At 38.3% G+C, this 21631-nt stretch overlaps 1 protein-coding gene across 2 annotated transcripts in view; it reads right to left on the reverse strand.

Annotated features, from left to right (window-relative positions):
• Positions 1-1063: 1063 nt before the first annotated feature.
• The window catches only part of PDE1A (phosphodiesterase 1A), a 76260-nt gene continuing 55692 nt past the window's right edge, over positions 1064-21631 (reverse strand). Inside the window, exons 13-16 of one of the 2 annotated variants that reach the window (XM_027731522.2) lie at positions 21445-21629; positions 12159-12434; positions 5452-5571; positions 1064-5111 (exon numbers count right to left, since the gene is read on the reverse strand). In XM_027731522.2, the coding sequence (XP_027587323.1) occupies positions 5495-5571; positions 12159-12434; positions 21445-21629 (538 nt within the window). In that variant the 3' untranslated portion in view covers positions 1064-5111; positions 5452-5494. The remainder of the gene's footprint in view (positions 5112-5451; positions 5572-12158; positions 12435-21444; positions 21630-21631) is intronic. The other variant, XM_039388020.1, reaches the window with a different exon arrangement.

Genomic DNA, 21631 nt, shown 5'->3' on the forward strand with positions numbered 1-21631 from the left:
TTTGTTCATGGTATTATTATACAAGTTCCAAAGTCCTTCTTGCAGGTTCAGGAGTGTTGATTATAGGTCCTATATGGTGATGAGACAGCTTTATAACTACAGCCCAAATAAAAATGAAACAACGTCTATTCTGCTTAACTGGTCCATCTTAAAGTCAAGATTGTATCTACCATTTTGATTTAGACCATCTTACTTAGGTATAATTTTATATTACTTCAGGTTTGTAATAATGACCTATACAGGACGTTGCAAATGCATAAAACTCATTTGCTTTAAAGTTCATATACTATGTAATGTGTCAGAAAATCTTATTTGGTTAAGATATTATCTATCTAAGCTCATCTAATGTAAAGTTCTGTAACAATTCTCCCCACAAAGGCTATAAGCAAAAGACTTGCCCAAGTACAAAGGAAGTATTTTGCAGCAAAGTTAAGCCCCAAACAGTTAAAATCCCATTTTTTAATAAGAGATTTTTCCCATTTATAACTCCATAGTTATGACTTGCTTCTTTATTCTCCAGGGAATACTTAGACATTCACAGTTTGATAAAACTTCTGAATGTTTGCCCTGGGACATGGAAAAGGAGTCTCTGGAGACCCATTAAATACTTAAATGACCAGGAAAGGAAAATTATTCCAGGGAAGCAGCCTAAATATTTGCATAGCGTTTGACAGAGGACACTCTCTTTTAGTCATAGTATTAAATGCCATTTCCACTAATTTTTCCATACCATTTTTCAAGGATGTGATTTTTCAAAACATGATTTAACAGGGATGCACTCCCCTCTCAGACAAACCTGTGTTTGCTAAACTACTGTAAACGCAAATCTCTTTAAGCTGCTGTTGAAGAATGTCAGGCATACTTACATTTTCGTCTTTCTCATATAATAACTCTATAGTCTGTTAAAGATATCCATTTTAGACACTTACTACTAGTGATTTTGATTTGTTAATTTCAAAGCATTTGGGTCACAGTAGTGGCTTGTTTGACTTCTGACATCTCTGCAATAGAAGAAAGTCCTTTGTGCATGTGCTGGAAAAAAGGAACTGCAAAGAACGAGGTATAAAGTAGTTGTCTTGATTTATTCCCATCATGTACCTAGTCAGGATTTGATACATGTTTGAATTGATGGGATTATTTCCATTTATTTCCAGTCAGAGTAGGAAGGGACCCTGTTTAATCCCAGTTACACTTGTAAGGTAAAATATATGCAGGTATCTTCCCCAGAAATGCCAAAGCAGTGGAAGGGATTCAAAGGGTTTATTTAGGAGGCAAAGACATTAAAACTTACAAACTTCTTGGCACTGCAAGACAGTACCAGGCCTCAGAGGAAAAGGCAAACCTCCCATTCGCTCACAGGCTTTATCATTGTTGGCCCCCCCCGACTCTCCCCTGGCCACAGCAGCCCTGTAGCATTTCTGTAAATGTTATCTCTCTCCTCTCACATATCAGAGAGGCTGAGAACTTCTCTTGGTACGAAGGGTGGGCAGAAAGCATTGAAACTGCCTTTGAGAGAGAGCTGCCTTTCAGGTAGAAAGCCTTCCTAAGCAAAAACTCTATCTCCTAGTAACAAAATCTTCCCGAAAAAAAGGGCATTTTATACTCACAACACTGAACTTGGATTATAAAATTTACACCAGGTCATGGAGGTGCCACTGAAAGTCGTACTCTTCCTGACAACCTGTTGCTAACAAGAACAGTCTCAGTGGTTCCTTCAACTTCAACCCACAGTAAGATTTTTTTTTGTGTAAAAAATGTACTATTGGTTGTTTTTCTTCATGCGAGGGCTGTTTTAGCCATAAAGGCTAAGAATTCAAGACTCGCTTAAAGGTACTGTTTTCAAGTGTGCTATGAGGATGTAAGTGATTTTGTATGGCAAACTGATACAGTTACAGAAAAAGTGTGGAGTCCCAAGTGGGTGAAAGGGTTGGAAACAACCATATGTGCTCTGTCACTTCTCAAAGACAATTTTACACAAATGAGCAAACATGCTTCAGGAAAGCAGATTTGTAACTAACACTCAGAAGCTTCACAATCCTTGCCCTCAAATCAAATTTATTTGGGAAGATCATCATAGGAAATATGGACATATATAGCAGAATAAAACACACAGTTGTAGATTGCCGTGTTGAAAATTAAATTAAAAAAATACTGGCTAGATCATAACCTATAACAATATTACATAATATATCTCTCAGACATCTCAAGATAAAAATGCAAAATAAAACTCTTGAGGACTCATCTATAGCTACAGCTCCTCAGTGTGCTCAATGCAGGGTACGTGCCCATAATGCTGTGGGAGAGATGCATATACAAACACCATTTCTTATGGCCCCATGCAGTGTTTTGGTAAAGCAGCCTTACAGGTTTCAGAGATAAACTACTGCTCGGGGAGAGGCTCTCTCAAGAAACCTTTCTGCCATCCAAACACAAATTTTACCCCATGTCAAAGCCTTAAGTAACACATGTTGGCTGTATCAGTCTTCTCCATCAAAGAAAATTTCTCCTCATCCAAACAACATACCAAGCTTTGGGTCATGGCCAGGTAAAAACTTGCTAAGAATAAAGGAAAGAAGGAAGAAAGAAAGAGAATCAGCTGGCATTAACGAAAAACTAAGCACTCTTTTCGTATTTCAGTAACATCTACCACAGTGATTAAAACTGAATACAAATGAGCAAATAGGATTATTTATACAAAAATCACACTTCCAAATTAATGAATGAATTCTGCAGGCAATGTCTGGCTCCTGTGAGATTAGGAGCTCCTTCTAGCTTCTGCAGTGGGAGATCTTGGGGCCAGCTATGACAACAGGACACTGAGACCCCCACAGGATGTTTCAAGTTCTCTGCAGAATCTGTTATATTTTTTGCTTGTATTTCTAGGTGAAAATTTTTGCAGAGTAGTAAATCACAATGGGATAGAGACACAGGAAAAAAAGTCAAGTTCAACTATGGTAAAAGTCTGGAATTGAAAATACAATATAAAGAGTGTTCCAGACTTTCAGTCTCAGTGAATCATAAATTACAATGTTGAAAAACAGTCGGTAACAAACAAATACCTAACTGGCCTAGTTTTTAAAGATGGCAGTCGTCTCTTGTTCTTTTCAAATTTGATGGGAACTGTAGATGCTCATCTTATCTGAAATAAGGTCCCAAGTTCTCCAATCTTAATGAAAAAGATTTTCCACTGCCACGGCATATGGCAACTTACAATTAGAAATGTCTGATATGACCATTATGTTCCTTCTCTTGTCATAAGGACAATAAGAAGACATAAGATGGTTTACATTTTATTACAAAGGAAAAAAAAAGAGTCCAACATTCCGAAAAAGGATGCAAAGGTGCACAGAGTGGTCCAGGCTACTAATAATTTGCTCAAACACTAGCAGAGAATATATAAATTCTTAACTCTTAGCAAAAAATATTGATTGCATTATAACATATATGATACAATTTCATTTGTTAACATTTCATTCATTAACTTCACTGTACAGAAATTTGTCCATGCTAAATACAAGCCCTGGACCAGATACACAAAACAATTTAAATGCATTTTTTACATCCTATATGCACAAACATTTCTTAAGTTAAGACTATGCATACTACTTATGCATAGCACGCTTATGGCTTACATATTCAATGACAGGAATCCCACCTTTTGGCATGCTCTTATCCCACGGCTCAGAGTTTACACTGTTCCCAGTTCAGTTTTGATTGCTCTGCTGTCAGAAAAGAGACAGTCAACAGGTATGAACATGTAAGGGTCCCTCAGTCCAGGGTGATGGTTTTACAACTCCTTCTTCAATTGGGACAAAGCGTGCCCTTTTTGAAGTTGAGCCTGATGCCTGTTGAGCTCTACTCAGACCCCTGAAACAGCAGATGAATGACACGTAGATCTCAATCACCCTCTGCACAGAGAGGAGTGCCACTGCCCCATGAGTCCTCTTCAGAGCAGACCATGGCTGATTATAAAGACTTTTTGGTCAGTGAGATAATAACCACAGGGTCCAAAAATGAGAGCTGGGAGAGCAGCAACCTGAGCCACCCAAGAGCCTACAACTTGAAGGGGAGCCTGGAAGTTTCCTGGCAGGTTCCAGCAGAGGGAAATGAGGTTGGCTGCAGCCACACAGGACACCCAGACAAGTCTGGAGGAGTCATGTGCAGATGGGAAGTGGAGATGAAAATGGAGTTTCTTTCTGGGCTCCTTCGGAGGCTTCTTGCAAAGGTGACTGCCCATGTGCTCTGTTTTTGCCACCCCTCAGAAAGAAACAAACACTGGCAAAGATTTTGCAGGATGCATGTTGTTGACTTTGCATGTGAGATAGATCATAATATAAGGCCTCAGTGTCACCTTCCAATTCTGTCTGAGAGGCAACACATTATTTTGCTGAAGTGAAGCAATTTTCATGTATTCCTGTTGCTGTCTCTTCTACCCTATAAAACAATAAGCACCAGCTTCATGGTAGGGCTGACAACATTGCTGGTGTCTTCCAAAATACTCAGATATTTCAAATACTTCTCTGTTCAACACCACTTCTGTCCATATGGCAGCCACCACAGTGGAGAAAAATCATCATCTATGCAGGCTGGTCAGTGTAACTCTGCAACTTCTCTGTACAGTCTACATATATTTATTTCCAGATATTTTAAGGAAACTAACAAGTAAGACTTTTATGTTGCATGCAGTATGATTGCATGAACAAGTATTTAGAAACACATTTCATTTTGACTTTCCATTTTCACTGGATGCCAGCAGCAGTGACATGTAACAGCAATCCCAGGCAGATGATAAATGTCGTGTTTTCACATATCTCATGGTTAACTGGAAATGTTTGATGCCAGTGATGCAACAAAGCAAGGTCCAACTTTGGCTGAAAAAATTATTTTGGCTAATTTAAGAAAGCAGAATAGAAGAGGAAATAGCAACAACAAATACAACCTAAATCTTGCAAGTTGTTAAGTGCCTTGAGTTACCAGCTCAGTTTTACATTTTACACTTTTGAACATTTTGTCCATTCACTTTCCACAGAAACAGGATGATCCAAGAACAAGTTGACAGATAACGGCCTCTGAGAGCACGAGGTAGGAACAGCTAGAGTGCTTCTTTTCTCCTGCAAGAGAGGTTAAATGAAAATTCATAAACAATAAATTTTTGATACTACAATTTCAGTATTTCATAGGGTGGTTTATTGATACTACAATTTCAGTATTTCATAGGGTGGTTTATTGCACGATCATTCTGTCTGACATTAAGGATTGAGAGATGTAAAAGTACAGTTTTTCCCTTTTTTTATATTGAATGGTTTTATACCTCATAGAAAGTGATGTATATTGTGTCCCCATTTCAAAATTTTCTAATAAAACCACAACTGAGATGGAGCAAAGAGGTTAATAATAGCACTAAACAAGCCTAAAACTCCCCCCATTATAAGAAAGAAATGACCAAATTACCTGTCCTGCCTGAAATGTCAGAAGCTTTTAAGAAATAGAAAATCTAGTTTTGTATCAGTGCTTCTTTCTGCTCCGTGGCTTTCACCATATCTTCTGGCTTCTTACAGTGTTTAGGTTCACCTGGAAGATAAACAAATGTGACTGGAAACCTGAGTGAGGAAGTTAACCAAGAGAATCTGCACAGCTGTAGACAGACAGAATCTTGTTGTTTAAGACTTTTTTAAGGTTAAGATGAGGTTTCAACCACTGCTTTCTTTAATTGTTTTCTCACCACAGTAAGCATCAGACTGAATCAACTAATCATGGCTTATCTACGAGGCAAAAGACAGAATGAAATCAATAGATCACATCATGAAAAAAACATGAGTGTTAATAAAGTGGGTTTGGTTTTGGTTTATTTTTTTCTTCTGCCTTACTGAAAGTCAAAATTCACCCTCTGTAGAGAAGTGCTGTTTAAATCCTCTTTTAATGTAGACTTTCAAATCAGAGTAAGCTGAGATAATGAAAGATGCAGTGTCAAGTTCTAAGAATTCAATTCATTCAATCAAATTGGAGGAATGACACAGAGCAACACAAGCAGCTTTCAAACTAAGTGATACAACATGAATTTCAAACCAACAACCATAATACTAAGCTGTTGCTTAAACTATTCCTTCATTAACTTTGAATGAACACAGCTGAGGAAATTACACACTGAGATGGTAGGCATGGGGACAGTGTAGCAAACTTACAGTGTTATTTACTAACTACATATAGTAATTTCTTAATTTTATCCAGTTAATCCAAGTGATCCCACAAGAGAGTAGGAACATTGAACCGAAAATGTGAAAAAGGAAGAGCATAGAAGTCTCAAAACTTGAAAAGATGAACTGGGAGAAGCATAAAATTTATAAAAATAAAAATAGAGAGGGGAATATTTTTGAAAGCCAGAAAACAAAGGTACAAGTAGCCAAAGAGAAAGTAGGTGATGCGTGATCTGAAAGGGAAATTGAAAGCTGATGGCGAGTTGAAGAGGCTGAGAGTTTAGAAAAGAGAATGAGAAGAGAGGAAACTCAAGAGAACGAGAATGAGGAAAGAAGAAAATTAATACCTATGTATCTACCATGGCTTCACTGTAAACAAGTAAGAATTGCTACTGATTTTACCCTTGTTTCATTGCCTTGAATGGTGGCAGAGTTGGTGCTGTCCACACTGTAATGCAGCCACCAGCAGATGGGCCATATACCCCCAAGCAGCATCCTACACCATCCCCCTTATTTTACATAAATTTAGTGTAGGTGAAATACAGACTACCAATATTCCAAAGACTTTTAAAAGTCTCGAAATTAGACTAACATGAATTAGAACCAGATCTTTCAGCCTGTGGCTGTTTTTGAAGGGATTTACTAAAACTTTATTATCATTATCCATAAAAACAAAAAAGGGGGGGAAGAAGTATGAAAGTAAAATCTATTGATCTAAATATTTAAATTTTATACTTAATGTAGAGTAGTTTTCGGAGTGGGATAGAAGCGGTTTGAGGAGGCCTTAAAACAAAATCTTTGTACATTTAAATTTCATAAAACTTAACATTAACTTTTAAGATATATAGCTTTCTTCCTCTTAGTTCATCAGGTTTTTTGTGTGATAAAATCTGCCCTTTAAATGGTTGCTTATGGCTGCTATCTTATAAACCCCATCCTTTTTATAAACATATTTGCTTTTTTAATCTAACCTTCCCTCCATCCTTATCCCATGCATGAACACAGATGCCTTCCCTCAGTACCAGGATCCTGTTGTCCTGTTGAGCCATGCACTGTGCCCAAGGAATGCTCACTTATCAAGGCAGCACAGCAATCTGTGCCCGCTCTGCACAGCTGCAAAGGGTTCCACCCTCAGCTGAGCCCCACGGAGCCACCACGGCACTGAATGGTCAGTAAGCATTTGCGTGGCACGGATGATGAGCTGATGCCACCTGCATTCCCATAAATCAAACTGGCATGTTGTTGGTGTGGATCTGTCCACTGCTATTTAACCTGGTTACTCTCCAGAGGCTCTCAGTTACTGCCTGCTGATGACGTTGAATGTTTCACACACCTGATGTGACTGGGCAGTCCTCTGCTGTCATATAGAGTGAAATTACTGGTAATCTGTTTTCTCACAGATTTATTATCTCCCTTGCATTTTGATATTAAGGATTAGTGTGGCTATCACTACAAGTGAGAAGTTAAAAGTGTGCCAATTAGCATTTATAAATCATTGAAATGTGGAGTCATTTAATTAAACATAAGCAGTTTTTAAAATTAATGTTCTAATTAATAAATCACTCAAGAGAAAAAGAAAATTATCTCTTAAGCCCCACCTTATAATAGTTTCACTTAATCTTGTACCATTCAATTAAATGAAAATGGGATGATGGAAAGGACAAAGGTTTTGTGGAGAAAAACAACATTCAGTCACAACTGCAGTGCTTCTTACAGTGACCCTCCAGTTCTCCCTTTGCACTGACCAAGATCCAGGGCAGAGTTATTCCTGTTACTAATTACTACTAATCTACGAGACTACACCTTAAAAGAGATGTGATATGAGGCAAGTAAAACAGTCCCTTTTTAATTTTTTTAAATGGGGAATGCCCTAATTATACATATCCAAACATTCATTGACAGTGCCCAAGAACGCAGACACATCATTTTCCCATGTTCCCCATCTCTGTTATAATTGAATCACTTACTCACAAAAAACTTAACTGAATTTTCTGTGTTTTATAAAAGACAGAGTAATGACAGCTAAAATATGACATTTTGACATGAATAACCATGTTTCTTTTCCTCTTCCTTCCTATCTCATTCTCCCAGTCCCAGCACCCACAGGTGTTCACTTCCCCACCCCAGGAGTCAGCAAGTGCTCTGGACATCACTTTAGCCTTGTACTCCCCCATCCTCAGTACAGAAAGCACACAGGTAGAAGAGTCTAGCATGGAGAGTGCCAATAATGTTCTGATAGATGTACAGTGTCTCTTAGAATACTCAAATAACTCTAATTCGTGAAACAGATTAAAAATGTAAGGTCATATGTATGCTGCCTTCTGCTTGTTTGAAGTGACATTCCATTGAAAATGTCTGACCTGTCTAGATCCACTGGCCACCAGCAAGAGTGAAAAGTGGGGATGCTACCCATGCTATATGTCCCTTCTGCCCTGAGTGCTACTGCATCATGCACAACACACTCACCCCTGACCATCCCAAACGTAGCTTATACTGAAAAAAGGAGGGGCGAGTGAGAAAACAGAGGCTGCTCTGCTGTTTGAGGCTATGAGGCTTCTACATGCACTGCAGTAACAAAACCTCTTCAATAATACTGAGTACCTACATTTAGACAACCACACTGACTGTTTAATGGCTTCCCTCCACTTAGAATGATATTAAAGCATTTTACCACTGTGAAAGAGAAATTGAAACGTTTTAGCTTGACTTTTCCCTTTGGTATGGAATATTGTCAACTCTTCCAGTACTAAATGCCTGCATAGACTTTCTTTTCTGTTGTCTCTTACATGATGGCACAGTTTCTGCAGCTGCTGAAATCCAATATTAATTTAATACTTTCTCAAAGAGCCAGGACCTGGGTCTCACCATGAGAGACCCTATATTTGTAGAAAGTCTGGCTGCTTAGGCCGGTGTCAGTACTGCAACTCACATCAGCATTGTGATGCATTACAGCTGCTCTGTTTTGCTGTGTAACCTATATTTGTAGTGTTCTTTCAGTATATTTTGCATCACTCTGATAAAACATAAATCCCATGTAGCATGAACTATCTTCAAATAGGTAAATTTGATATTAAATATGTACTTCATGGTGGAATATCGAAAAGGTCAGAGAGTATTGAATTATGACATTAATATGCTACAGAAACAAGGCAAAACATTCATCAGGCTCTCCATTTACCTAGATATTTATCTATGCTGGAAAAGGAACACAAATAATCATTGGAGGAGACAGATGAGAGCAAATTCAGCATGCCACAGTGACCAGATGTTTTGCATAAAATGACAACTAAAAATGCCTTCAAATATCAGGTGCCTTTAAAAACAACACCTAATCAATACCCTGATTCTACGTAATTTTATGTAATTCTACTAAAAATTTGTGATAATGTAAGTCAGAAATCCAGTTTCATCTAGTGGTTTTCTGACTTGAGGGACTATGAATTATATATGAGGGGATACCTGAAAGGTTCATGAGACTAAAAGAAATGCAAACTTGCTTTCTGTAGGCTTAGGCTGTCTAACCAGGGATGCACATTTCTACTGGAAACATTTTAATGATTCACAGGTCTAAATAGGGGAAAAGTCTCTGTTCTAGAACGCACGATCCAAATACTTTGGAATGCACAAATTCTCTGAATTTACCATGACAACAGCATTTTGCCAATATAATCTCTCATGATAACACCAAGAATGAATGATTACATCTGTTCACAAACTGTATCAGATGAACAGTTTTCAAACTAATTTGAAGACCTCTTCAGAAAAGGATTTTACAACTGCTGGACGTGTGTTCAATCAATGGCATGAGCAGTAGCCTCTACTTTTTACACATTTTCACCAGCAGGAAAGCTTTACAAGCACAGCTTGTAAAGGACTTGACATAGATGATTAGTTTCAGTGAAGAAACCTGCATTTCTATACTAAAACTTTCTGTGGCAATCAGCAGCAATGTGTGCTGCCAAACCTACAAGATGTGCAGATGTAAGTTGGGGGATCCCAGTAAGGGAGCATTGGCTCATCACTCAGCCTCTGCAGTTGCCTAAAGAATAACAAAGAACACTTCTCTTACGATGTGATTAATCCTGATGCAGTTATGTCTCCTGCTATACGTCCCTGTTTACTGCTGAGCAATGTCCTCTGTGTATGTGCCCTGGCTTTTAGTTCAGGACCTTACCAATACTATTTTTCTTTGCAAAATAGTTAAATTAAACTCTTATTTCTGTTTCATTATTAATCTGAACTCTTTTCGAATATTGCCATCTCTAGTGAATGAACATCCTTGGATTGGTGTAATTTATGTTAATAAATCTTTTTCACTATCTTCAAGAAAAAAAAAGATTCCAAATTATAGTTACCTTTGGAAATATACTATTAAAAATTTAATTGCTTCTTATCCTTTTCATAAATTTTGCAGTTTGAAGTTTTAAAATACAAGGCATTCTCTAGAAAATTCCCTGCATTAAAAAACAAATGAAATTAGCATGTTCTAAGATAAGAAATCTCTATTCTCATTGGAGAGGTGGAATGTAAAGATTGACAAGGTAACAGAGTGAACTAATTGCATGCTGAGTTGTATCTGATCTCTCAAATAGCATTTTTGCTGGTCAGCCATCTAAAGACCCACAAGGACAGCTATACCACCACTGCCTTCTGCAGTCTGCAGTTTTCCCGACTGTGTTCCTCATCCAGGAGATGAAGAACTTTCCTAAGGCACTTTAATTTCAATTTGGACTTTAATACAAAAACTAGTGTAAAAAATACTTGTCAAAAGATAAAAATGTCAGTTATTAGACAGCTTCAAATGCTGTGAAAATAATTTTAGTGTAAATATTTTGATATAGGACCCTAAATTAACCATCTGTTATTTCTGATGGAAAAGAACTGCCAACAATAAAAGCATGGAGCCCTGGAATACAGAACTCTAGAATAAGTGGGTGTTCTCCATAAAAAGCGTTTATGAGAAACATACCAAGTCATATACTCATGTCTAAGCTAAGCCTTACAAGCACTTCAGTGTTGCTGCTCAGACAATGCCATACTTCTGGCACAATATTGCAAGGCTTACTGTCATAAAAGCATTAATGAGATTAGCATTTTAATGAAAAGTCAGGAATAGAAGTGTCTTTATATGTCTTGTCTTATAAACCTGATATCTCAAAGCTTATTCTAACTATAAGCAAACTCAGAAAATAAAATGAAAATGCACAGTGTCTTTCTCTTCCTTTGATAACATCTATTCCTATTGCTTGGGCATCTTTTTCTTGATACTGTATTGCAATTACCAGATACTAAACATAGTCATCTTACGATAATATACTTACACACTAAAAATATATTCTGACAATTTTAGGGATTTTCTGGCTGCTCCACTTGTCCTGCAGCTACAGTCAGGAGACTGATCCTCCTGATTAAGAGAATGACACAGTCTCATGACTACTACAGTTAGCAAATTCCATCTACCTTAACTCTAAGATTCACATTTAGTACAAAGGATGTGGTTTACAACATAGCAATCAGATTAGGTGCCTAAACTAAGGGGAGTATATTTTAATAACATAATTACCTATTCGAAGAGAGAATGTTTGGATAGCTCTATTTTGAAAGTTTACCTTATTCTCCAGTAGTAAAGGGCTATTTAATTGCAAATATGCATTTTTAAATTACTCCAAAATCATTCTTCTGGTTCAACTAAAGTATATTACGTAAAAACTTTTCCAGTGGATACTAAACAGCTGATATCAAGAAGTTGATATTTGTTTATATCAAACAGCTTCTTGATGGTTTTAGGACGCTCATACTTTTACACATGCCCAAAGAAACTGTCTTATGCTGGTGGTTTGTACAACACCTTATTTCAATATTTTACATTACTGTTGATGTTTGACAGGGAGATACCAGACACTGCTGCAGCTTCGCCCTGGGCAGCTTCATTAGACTGGCTGGTGCTGTGTGATGAAGCATTACCATTCAGTGGGTCTGTGTTCTGTGTTTCTTGCTGGGCATCGGTGAGATCTTTCTGGTTCGGATCAGAGTTAGTGCATTTTTCTGAGTTGGATTCATCACTCAGAGAAGTGTCGAAAGAGACTACTTGTAGGACGATGGATCTGGGAGGACAGGTTGTACCATCACTTCCCTGACTACTCTCATTTTGTATCCTTGTTGTCTCTTCCTGTAACTGTGCATCTGTGGAATTTCTGCTTTGGTCTTTTTCCTGTTCATCAACATTTTTCACAAGTTCTTCTACAAAGAGGGAACAAAATAGGTGAATTAGATAAGAAGGATATGCCACAGTTTTTTGATTTCAGAGTAGTGACAGATAGAGCTGCACATGGGAACACTGTGAACATGAGGGCATGCCCACTGCTGTGTTTAATACGGCTCAGATTCTGCTTCTGCTTGCACTACTGCAACTGAACCATAGCTGTCCTCTTTCTGGTTTGATGTACTTCTTTTTTTGGCCATAATACAGAGCAAGGAGCATCATCAGACACACGGTAACCTGAAGGATGGAAGCAGGAGGACCCCATGCTGCAGGCATGTCCCCCTGCAGGAGTGTTTACCACTACAGGACAAGGAAGTGTAGAGCTCATCAGTTCTGCAAGAGAGAGAGGGCATGGAGGGGAGCACCTTGGTCAGGAAGCACATTGATCAGAATTGAAGGGAAGCCCTGAAGGAAATGGGCCTGTCAGCCTGGAAAAGTCCAAAGCATCAGCTGATACAGAGTTTCAGCTGGAACAAGCTATAGGGGTTACACGTGCTATCCAGTACTGCTACCATTATGCCTAATGGGGGAAATTGCACTTCAGGGGACAGCAGCAACCCAAAAAAATAATGTTTGTGGAAGGCTCTACTCCTTGCTGTATTGCAGAGATTTGGAGAACAAAAAAATGAAATAGCCCAGAGTAAAAGGAGACAGAACAGAACAGAACAGCACAGAGAGATAGTACAAGGAGTAACTAGAAGATGAAAAAAACCCAGAGAATGGAAAACTTGTGATGGCAGGTGAAGAGTCCAACAAAAAAAAAATGTACCATCTTCATGGAGGGCATATTTCTCTTGCTATTATAACCTGTATTTCATAAATTTAGATTTTAAAATCTGTATACTCCTATAGAATATACCAAACACCATCAATTTAAAAAATGAAAGCAATTGCAGTTTGAACAACACTTGCACAAAGCAGCTGCATGATATTGCATAAAATTTCTAACTTGGATGTGCACACTGTATTAAGAAAGGAAATCAAGCATTGGGATACTTATTGAGTTCAACTGGCAACTCCCAGAAACTCTCATTTTGAGTGACCAGTCCAAATCCAGACCAGAAGTGATTGCACATGACAACTCAAAGATAGCCCAAACTGTAAGGTTATTTTTACCACATCAGTATTTGGCACCACCTCACTTCTCTGAATCCAGAGAAAAGTTCCCCCTGAATTCAGAGAAAAGTTCTGTGAAACAGGATGGAAAGGAACACCTCCAAACCTGATCTGATGCACAGAAGCACGGAATAGCTAAATAATTTCTTTCTTTTGTCAGTTATACTTTCTAGCATATTTTTTTAAAAAATCAAGAACTTTAAAATTTGAGCAATTTCTAAATTGTTAAGCCATTTTTCCCCAACTTTAGAGACCTGCTTGTTTTGGATTTCAAATCTTCTAAATCTTGGACAGGTACACTTTTTTCTACAGATTTCAATGCAGTTCTTACAAAGAAGAGGTTGGGCTAAACCCACTAAGAAATATGCACTGATAGTAGTGTAAGAGAAATGGAGCTGGTATAATGTTTGATCCCCACTGCTGCACAGTAAGAATTGTAATAAATATCATGGTAGCATCTACTTCCAGACAGCTACTAATGGCCAGGACCCTCCAAGAGCAATGGCAAGGTACTGGGCTGCTGGGAAGAGCATGCTCCTCTTTCCCTATGGGCACATGTTGTCATGGCCAGCCAGAAATGGAAACGGGGTATATTAAGTGAACAAGGTAACCTGGCATTTACAACATTGCCAATATTCAGTAAGAGTAAATATATGAATATGGTACATAGGATTAAAAAACCATCCATCTTGGCCCTCAGAAAAATTCCTCTATTTTTTTAATTTTTTTTGGGGGGAGGAAGGGGAGGGGGACCTGGGTTCAGTTAGGCACTAAACAGCTTAGGGATTATCCTATCCATTCAGATGAAGGCAGGCAGAAGTGTATTGTTCAGTGCAGTGAACTCAGGGTATGTATTACTGTTGTTTTCTCTGTTTTAACTCAGTAACTAAGTGCCAGAAGCCAGGCCTGTTTACATATATTCAACTGTTTGGTAATGTTTTCTTTACAAGAATCCAAGCAAATTCAGAAAAAATTGTGTGAATTCATCTTTAAAACAAATGGCTTCTCCTAACTTATCTGTTAGGGGTGACTCCATCTTATTCCTCTCTTCTGTATTTCTGTGCCATTTCTGAACTCCAGCCTTAAATCACAGTCTTTTATGAGAAGGAACAATGGCATTTGACACATAAACATGATAGAAGTGGTGCGGTTCTTCCCTTGTGTTTAGGCAGGGCTGTTGGCAAAATAATTGTTATGCATTGCTTTGTTTGGAAAACTGGCAGCACTCGTAAGGCAACAGCCAAACTTCAGAATAGTTGAAAAATGCTGGTATTCTAGCACTGTGCTGTAGGGCTCTGTGGTCTCCAAAGTGAGAGTGCTCTGCTGCTGCAGAAGCTCTGGAGAGTCTGCATTATCAGCTATAACACTGCTTGCCACCAGCTCTGCTCTGTTACCGCCTGTGTCTGCAGCAACACTTTCAGGACATGGTCTAAGGGGTGAGGAAGCTTTTCTACATTTTTGAACTTTCTCTTCTGTCCATCATCTTTCTTTTCCTCACCTTTCTGTGAGGAAATAGAGCATTCAACTACTATCACCTGCACAGTACAGGGTTTATAAATCACTTTTCTATTTACAGCAACTGCATCACTTGAGCATGTACTGACTTAACAAGAGTGGAGAGGAAGAACAAAAGCCATGTGTAATTAGGACATCTCGAACCAGCAGTGACTGCTGCAGCACTAAACTCCAGTAAAACAAGTATCTGCTGAATCACATTGCTATTTTCATTGGCTGTGTTTAAAAATAAGCTACCATAACTTACCCTTACAGAAAGACATAATGACATGGAAGTTTCAACAATTAGAAAACTACTGAATTAATGAGGAAAGCTGTTCATCTTCACTAAGAATTAAATTATTTGAGGACTCTGTAAAAGAAGAATGCTGCTGGATATTACGGACTCTCTGTGTATATTACCCCAAACTTTGATTTCTAGTTTTGTCTGCCTTCTTTTTTCCTGTAAAAAAAAATTCCAGGAAGCAGTGATAAACAAGCAAAACCAGGACAACATGGGAAGGAACTGCAACATTCTAAAAGACATGTTCGCACATCAGCCATTTTAAAGAGAAGGAGAAGACACCAGCACAGAGCATAAAAATTTTGCAGAAAATGAGAGGACTTATCCTGTTGCCTCTGGAATTTCCAAGTAAGTTTAAAGACATGTCCGAGAGTTCCCAAACAACTGTGATTTTTCCCAACTAATCTGCCATTTTCAAACTCAATAAAATATTGCAGTAACCTACAGCTTTATTATTACACTGATTCCTTCTCCTTTCAACTCCCCCCACAAATTTCATCACAGATATAGGAGTATATAAAACCAGTGCAAACCATGTAATCCAGTGGCACTTAATGTTACAGTATTATGTCATACAGAAAAAGTAGTAAAGACTTAATTAGTTATCAAAATTTTTCACTAAAAGATTTGATTAAAAATAATTTGTGAGTTTATGGTTTCCTAAGGTTGCTAGCTCTGCTTTATACTTCTCTTTTGCAGTTTAGCTGTAAGCACAGGGGCTCGAATGCTTGAACTTTCAGTACAGGGAATGGAAGGGACATGCTGCTCTGCTCTGAGCCTACTAGATGGAAAAGGTGCTTTAAATGATGTAGATTGTCATGTGCAGAGGTGGGCCAGCTCTCCATTGTGTACTCCAGGGAGATATAAAACAGGTTCCATTATTAGGTCAGTTATCATTCTTTAGTCTGTAATCATTCTTTACCAGATATTGTCAATCCTGAATGTTTCTTCCTACTCTTAGCTCAACCTGTTCATTCCACATACTCAAACAATGCTCCTTTTCTCACTGATCTTAACACGTTTTTGAATTAGCTCAAAAACTGCTTATGACCTAAGCATTTTAGCGCTGTAATTAAAATCACTGTCACTGATAGTAGATGGAACTCCTTTAGCCTCCTGAATTGATTTTTCTCCAACAGATTAAAACAGTCCATTAGGGTAGATTTCATGTGCCAAACTGTCAGTCAGTTTCTGTGACTGTCACACACATCCTCCCACTGCCCACCCTTCCTAGCGACTGCTAAATCACATTAACATGCTATCAGATCATCACTCTCGGATTTTCACATTTCAGCAGCTGCTGCTCTCTTCTTATTAGTGAGTCTGCAGAGAAAATCTTTCAGACAAAATGGAACTGAACCCCGTGGTTATTGTGACTGGAAGTATGCAGGACTGAAAGTGCCCGAGGGGGGCCTGCAGGTACTATGCAGAGGTCTTTCAGAGGAGACATTTGTTATTCAAAATTGCTGCCCATGGGTGAAAAAAAAGCTGATCTCTACTCCAAAGATGCAATAGTTGTCATTTTTTCATATTTTTGCTATCAAAATGAGGCAGAGGATAGTGTGAGAGACTCGTTCAACCTCAATATTTCTCATCCCACCTGGATGAGGCCGGTCATCCCAGGCACACATTTTCAAGCCGTGCAGTCCAGTGCACTGCCAAAGGGTGTTGAGGACGCTTGTCACTGATTACTTTCCACACAAATAATGCAACCTTTGGTCAGGTCCTGTAATACTTAACTCTTCTAAAGAGTTACGTAAGCATAAAATGAGAACAAGTAACACTGTTGTTATATTATCCTGAAGATGAATGGCACACTTCAATGATGGGCCCATTTGACTGGCAGCTGAACACTTGGTGTGCATGCTGCATTCTCTCATGTTATTATATGATCTCAAGTGAGTGTCCTAAGCTGCCTGTGTCTCTTTCTGTTCACTGTAAAGTGAAAATAATTATACTTATTTAATCCCTGTAGCTTTATTTACAATGATATCTACTGAAGAGATGGCAAGCATGATTACTAGTCCATACACTTACAATCTGTTAAGAGTACCTGAGCTTGCTTTATTAGTAAACTTTTGGAACACTTTTATAGAACAATCTAAGCATGAAGAAACAAAAATTGTAAGCATAGGGAATAAACATTGTATTTTTAAAATATTAAATAACTGTGTTACAATCTCTCTGTGTTCTAAGAACTGCACCATAAAGGATCTTACATGATAGTTAAATCTTTCCCCACGAGTTTTGCGTTTCTTATAGCTTTCTCAGTAGGTCTATAACTTTCAGACCTTAAAATCTACTTATCAAACATCTTCTCTAATGAAAGAACCTCTCAGATTCATCTGAGCAAATTTACTGTCTATTTGCTACAACTACCATAATTGCAAACAGCAGCACCCATCAACAGTATGTGTTGAAAAAAGTGCAAGATGGAAAAATATCTTTATCACTGTGCTGAGTTGAACAAAGACAGATTATCTGGTGATTGGGGTTTGGAATATTAATTAAACATCAAGGCTTTCAAATTAGAATCCAAATGTTTGATCATTATGGTAATTCCCTGTTAACAGCATTCCCTGAAAGGCCTGAGAAACATTCCTCTAATTCTCCAGTGGTGAAAGGTTGAAGACCCTTAGGCTATAGAGAACTGAGCTCCTCTGCATCAATTATACAAGACATGGCCCTTTTAGCAAAGTGGAGCCATCTTATTTATTGAGCCTTCTGTTAAGGAAGCTTTCAAACAGCTGCCTAGGTAGATAAATGCTTTCCTTACTAAAACAGGACTTCCCAAAAACAAAGCATGCTGTTCCTTGCACAAGCTGCTTACTCTGAATCAAGACTCAACAGCAACTGTCTTTTCAGGGAGACGTAGCACCACCATCTCCTGGAAAGCTGCCCTGTCAGCAACACTGTCAGTGGGGATTGGTCTTCTGCTCTGGACTGTCTGGGCATAAGAGTCAGATCATCTTCTCCAGCCCTTGCTAAAGAAGCCTTTGCTCCAGTTGAATCACCTCCCAAACAGTGCTACACGAGTAGCCTTATCCCGAAAACGTGAGAAGCTGGAATGAGTTCAGGTCATCCTCAGGAAATTATATGGATTGTTGCTAGTTTCCTTTCTATATTCCTTATGCATCTGTAGTACCACATCTTATAGAGCCAACTTTTCCTGAGCCTCTGAGCTAATCTGGGAACAATATCTAGTGTTTGCAGAGCCCATCAACAAGAATGCAGATGGTTCTTCTAACAGCACAACTTCTGTTTGTCGCAGTCAGTTCAGGAAGTGTGTTTGAAGATCTACACTAACAGCCAGCCTGCTTACTATCACAGCACACTATTCTAGTACATGTGACCTCCTCAGTGTGCTCAGTAGTTTGTGATTTGTCATAGATTATCTAGCTAGGAACAACGACAGCAATAACAATACTCTTTTCACTCTGGCAGTGACTTATCCCTGGCATCTCTTCTCTCGGTATGTGCTCCTACTAACCTATGAATAAAGCACAACTCCATACATATGCCCAGAGCAACCTAAAGACTTTTCATCAAGCAGTAGAGTCAGAGAAGGTAATATGAGATCCAGAAAGGATGAGTCTAATTATCTGAAGTTCAAGGTCTCAGGTTATTCACTTACAAGCTCAGTCAAACTTGGATTGTAATCTGAAAAGAATTTCAAGTGGCAAAGTGATATATTGCCATATTTTTTATTCTTTGCTAGATGTGCATTTTGCACAGTCTGATTAAGGATTTTCAGCCTTTGCAGGGTACAGCTTCAGAGCAGATATACTGGACGAGCTAGGGAAGATTCCCTCTCCCATTATGTGACAAGAACTTGTGTGCAACCTCAGATAATGCTCTATAGATGGCTGCATTCGCTTACAGAAAAACTCCTTTCCAGCAGTCCTTAAGGCCCACATATGGACTACAGACCCAGATGTTCCATTCCAAATGAATGAAAAATGTAATAACTTTCACAAAACATATATATTCCCCCCCCAGATTTTATGAAAAAAACCCCTACAATCTGTTTACTAACAAAATATAAATGTGTACTCAAAAGCATTTGCATTATTTGCAAGGTTCCTCTTAGAGTCTAACCAGGCACCCTGAAAGTCTCTGTGTTGCGCTTCAGTCAACTGCAGATGTTGCTGCAAGTAATCTCTTTATGGGAGCAGATTTCTATTAATCTCTTCCTTATACAGAGGTTTAAAAGACCAGGTTCAGCCACAATCACACAGAGACAATACTGTTCATCAGGCTCTGACCTCAACACCAGCTATTTTCATTTACCCATTAGCTTTCCTAATGTACATTTTACTGTAATTCCATAATTCTTTTCAGGAAATACTTAGACATACTTCATTAGTCAATTTGATGGAAGGAAAGAAGTTTAGGACAACCACAATCTCAGCAAAGTACATGGAGTCTTGAACGTTAACATCCTTGTTTTTCACAGTAGAAATCACACCCAGAGTTTCAGGATTTTGCTTGGCCTCACATTAATATTGACTGCATAGAGAAACAATCTTACCCAGAAGAATTCTTAAGTCTCTTGCTGTGAGAAGCTTGTGTTTTCAATGGCTGTCAAAAGCCCAGTAAAACTGGGCTAAATATATTAGTAATTTATAGAGCACCACAAGGCACTAGAAATGAAGGAGAAACAACAGTGCTCATTGATAGCACTGTACACCTCCAAAACAATACAATACACCAAAAAGCTGATGTACCAGAATCAATCTGGTTAGTTACGTGTAACTGGAAATGGCAAACTTCCAGATAACAAGTTCTCCATTCTTCCATATTGAAGGACCTTGCTTGTCACTAGCTCAGGGCTCCCTGATTTCTGCAGGCTATAGCTAAGTGGCCTTGGACACTCTGATGGTCTGCTGTTATTATCGATCACTGTAAATTAGCAGCTTTCTCCTTTTGACCAGTCAGTATTTGGGCAAGTAGTTGGGCAAGACCAAAGGAGACAATTGGTTTTATGAAGCTACTCATGAAGAAGGGGCAATATTGGTCAAGTCTTCTCCTCAGCTGCTTCTTCTATCTAACTCTCAAGTCTTTGTCACAATAGATATATGGAAGCATGTTCTTAATATTCTCCTAATGAGAATATTCATTTGCAATTTAGCACTAAATCAGATTTTATCACTGTTCAGCACTGTTTTTCTGTCTTGTCTGGCACCTCTGAGAAAAAAACATGTTGATTGGGCTGATGGGATGAAAAACAAGGCTGGCACGGGGTTCCAGGATATCATTCCCAGCCGTCAGTATAAGGTCATGTACAGCAAGACCAGTCTCAGCAGTGAAATGTTATGCTGAAATATTCCAGGTACTTACTCAGAAACAACATAGACTGTGGACAACATATTCCCAAATGTCATTCACTTAACCTGGATCAAAGCTATAAATTCTGTTCAACAATTATCACAAAACATTTCACTTAGATAACTGTAACTCCAGAAAATTTTCAGGTATGGCTTATGAACTAAGATGCTTGATGCAGGTTTGGCTTTATTAACTGTCTACTGGCAAATGAAGAGTCCCTTTTTGCCTTGTTTGGGCATAATACATGCAGTGATTGCTCAAATCTTTAGATCCACTGGGTCATTTAAATAATTGCCTACAGCATAGTCCAAAGAAGCCTGCAATATTGAATTTTGTTCCATACATTGGGGAACAAATAGCATTTCTAATAGCAAAGTACAACTTTCACGTTTCTAAAGAAATGTGGTGGCACACACTACTTTGAATTGTTGATTTTGGCATTTAAAGCAGATGTCAATATCAGTTACAATTAAATGTGCAAGAATGCACATTTATAAACCAAATCTCTAAAGATAAGCTGAGCAGCACAAAGCCTTATTGTACAGGCTATAGGATTTACTCTCATACTCTAACCACCTACATCTCCTGAGAGAGCAAAACAAGGCCATCTAAACAAACATTAAGACATAAAATATATGAATACAAGACAACTATGTATTTTTACAGGTTAAATGAAATTAAAAAATGGAAGTAGGTGAGATCTTAGGGAGTAACCTATAAAAACATTTCACCTTAATATATCATACCTTCTGCTGCTAATTCTTTCCATCTTTCTTTGTTTGCTTGAATGATCTTCATCAAGTTGTCCTTAAAGCTCCTTAGGTCTACAGTTGCTAGAGAATTTTCTGCGTGAGTCCCTCCATCACCTGTGCTTTTAAAACCAGGTCGTCTTTGTGCTTCAGCATTGCTTACTACTCCCAAACTATTTTGACT

This window comes from Pipra filicauda, unplaced genomic scaffold (genome assembly GCF_003945595.2).
Source record: "Pipra filicauda isolate LSUMZ 115617 unplaced genomic scaffold, ASM394559v2 scaffold5_size6683894_pilon, whole genome shotgun sequence".
Lineage (NCBI taxonomy): Eukaryota > Metazoa > Chordata > Aves > Passeriformes > Pipridae > Pipra > Pipra filicauda.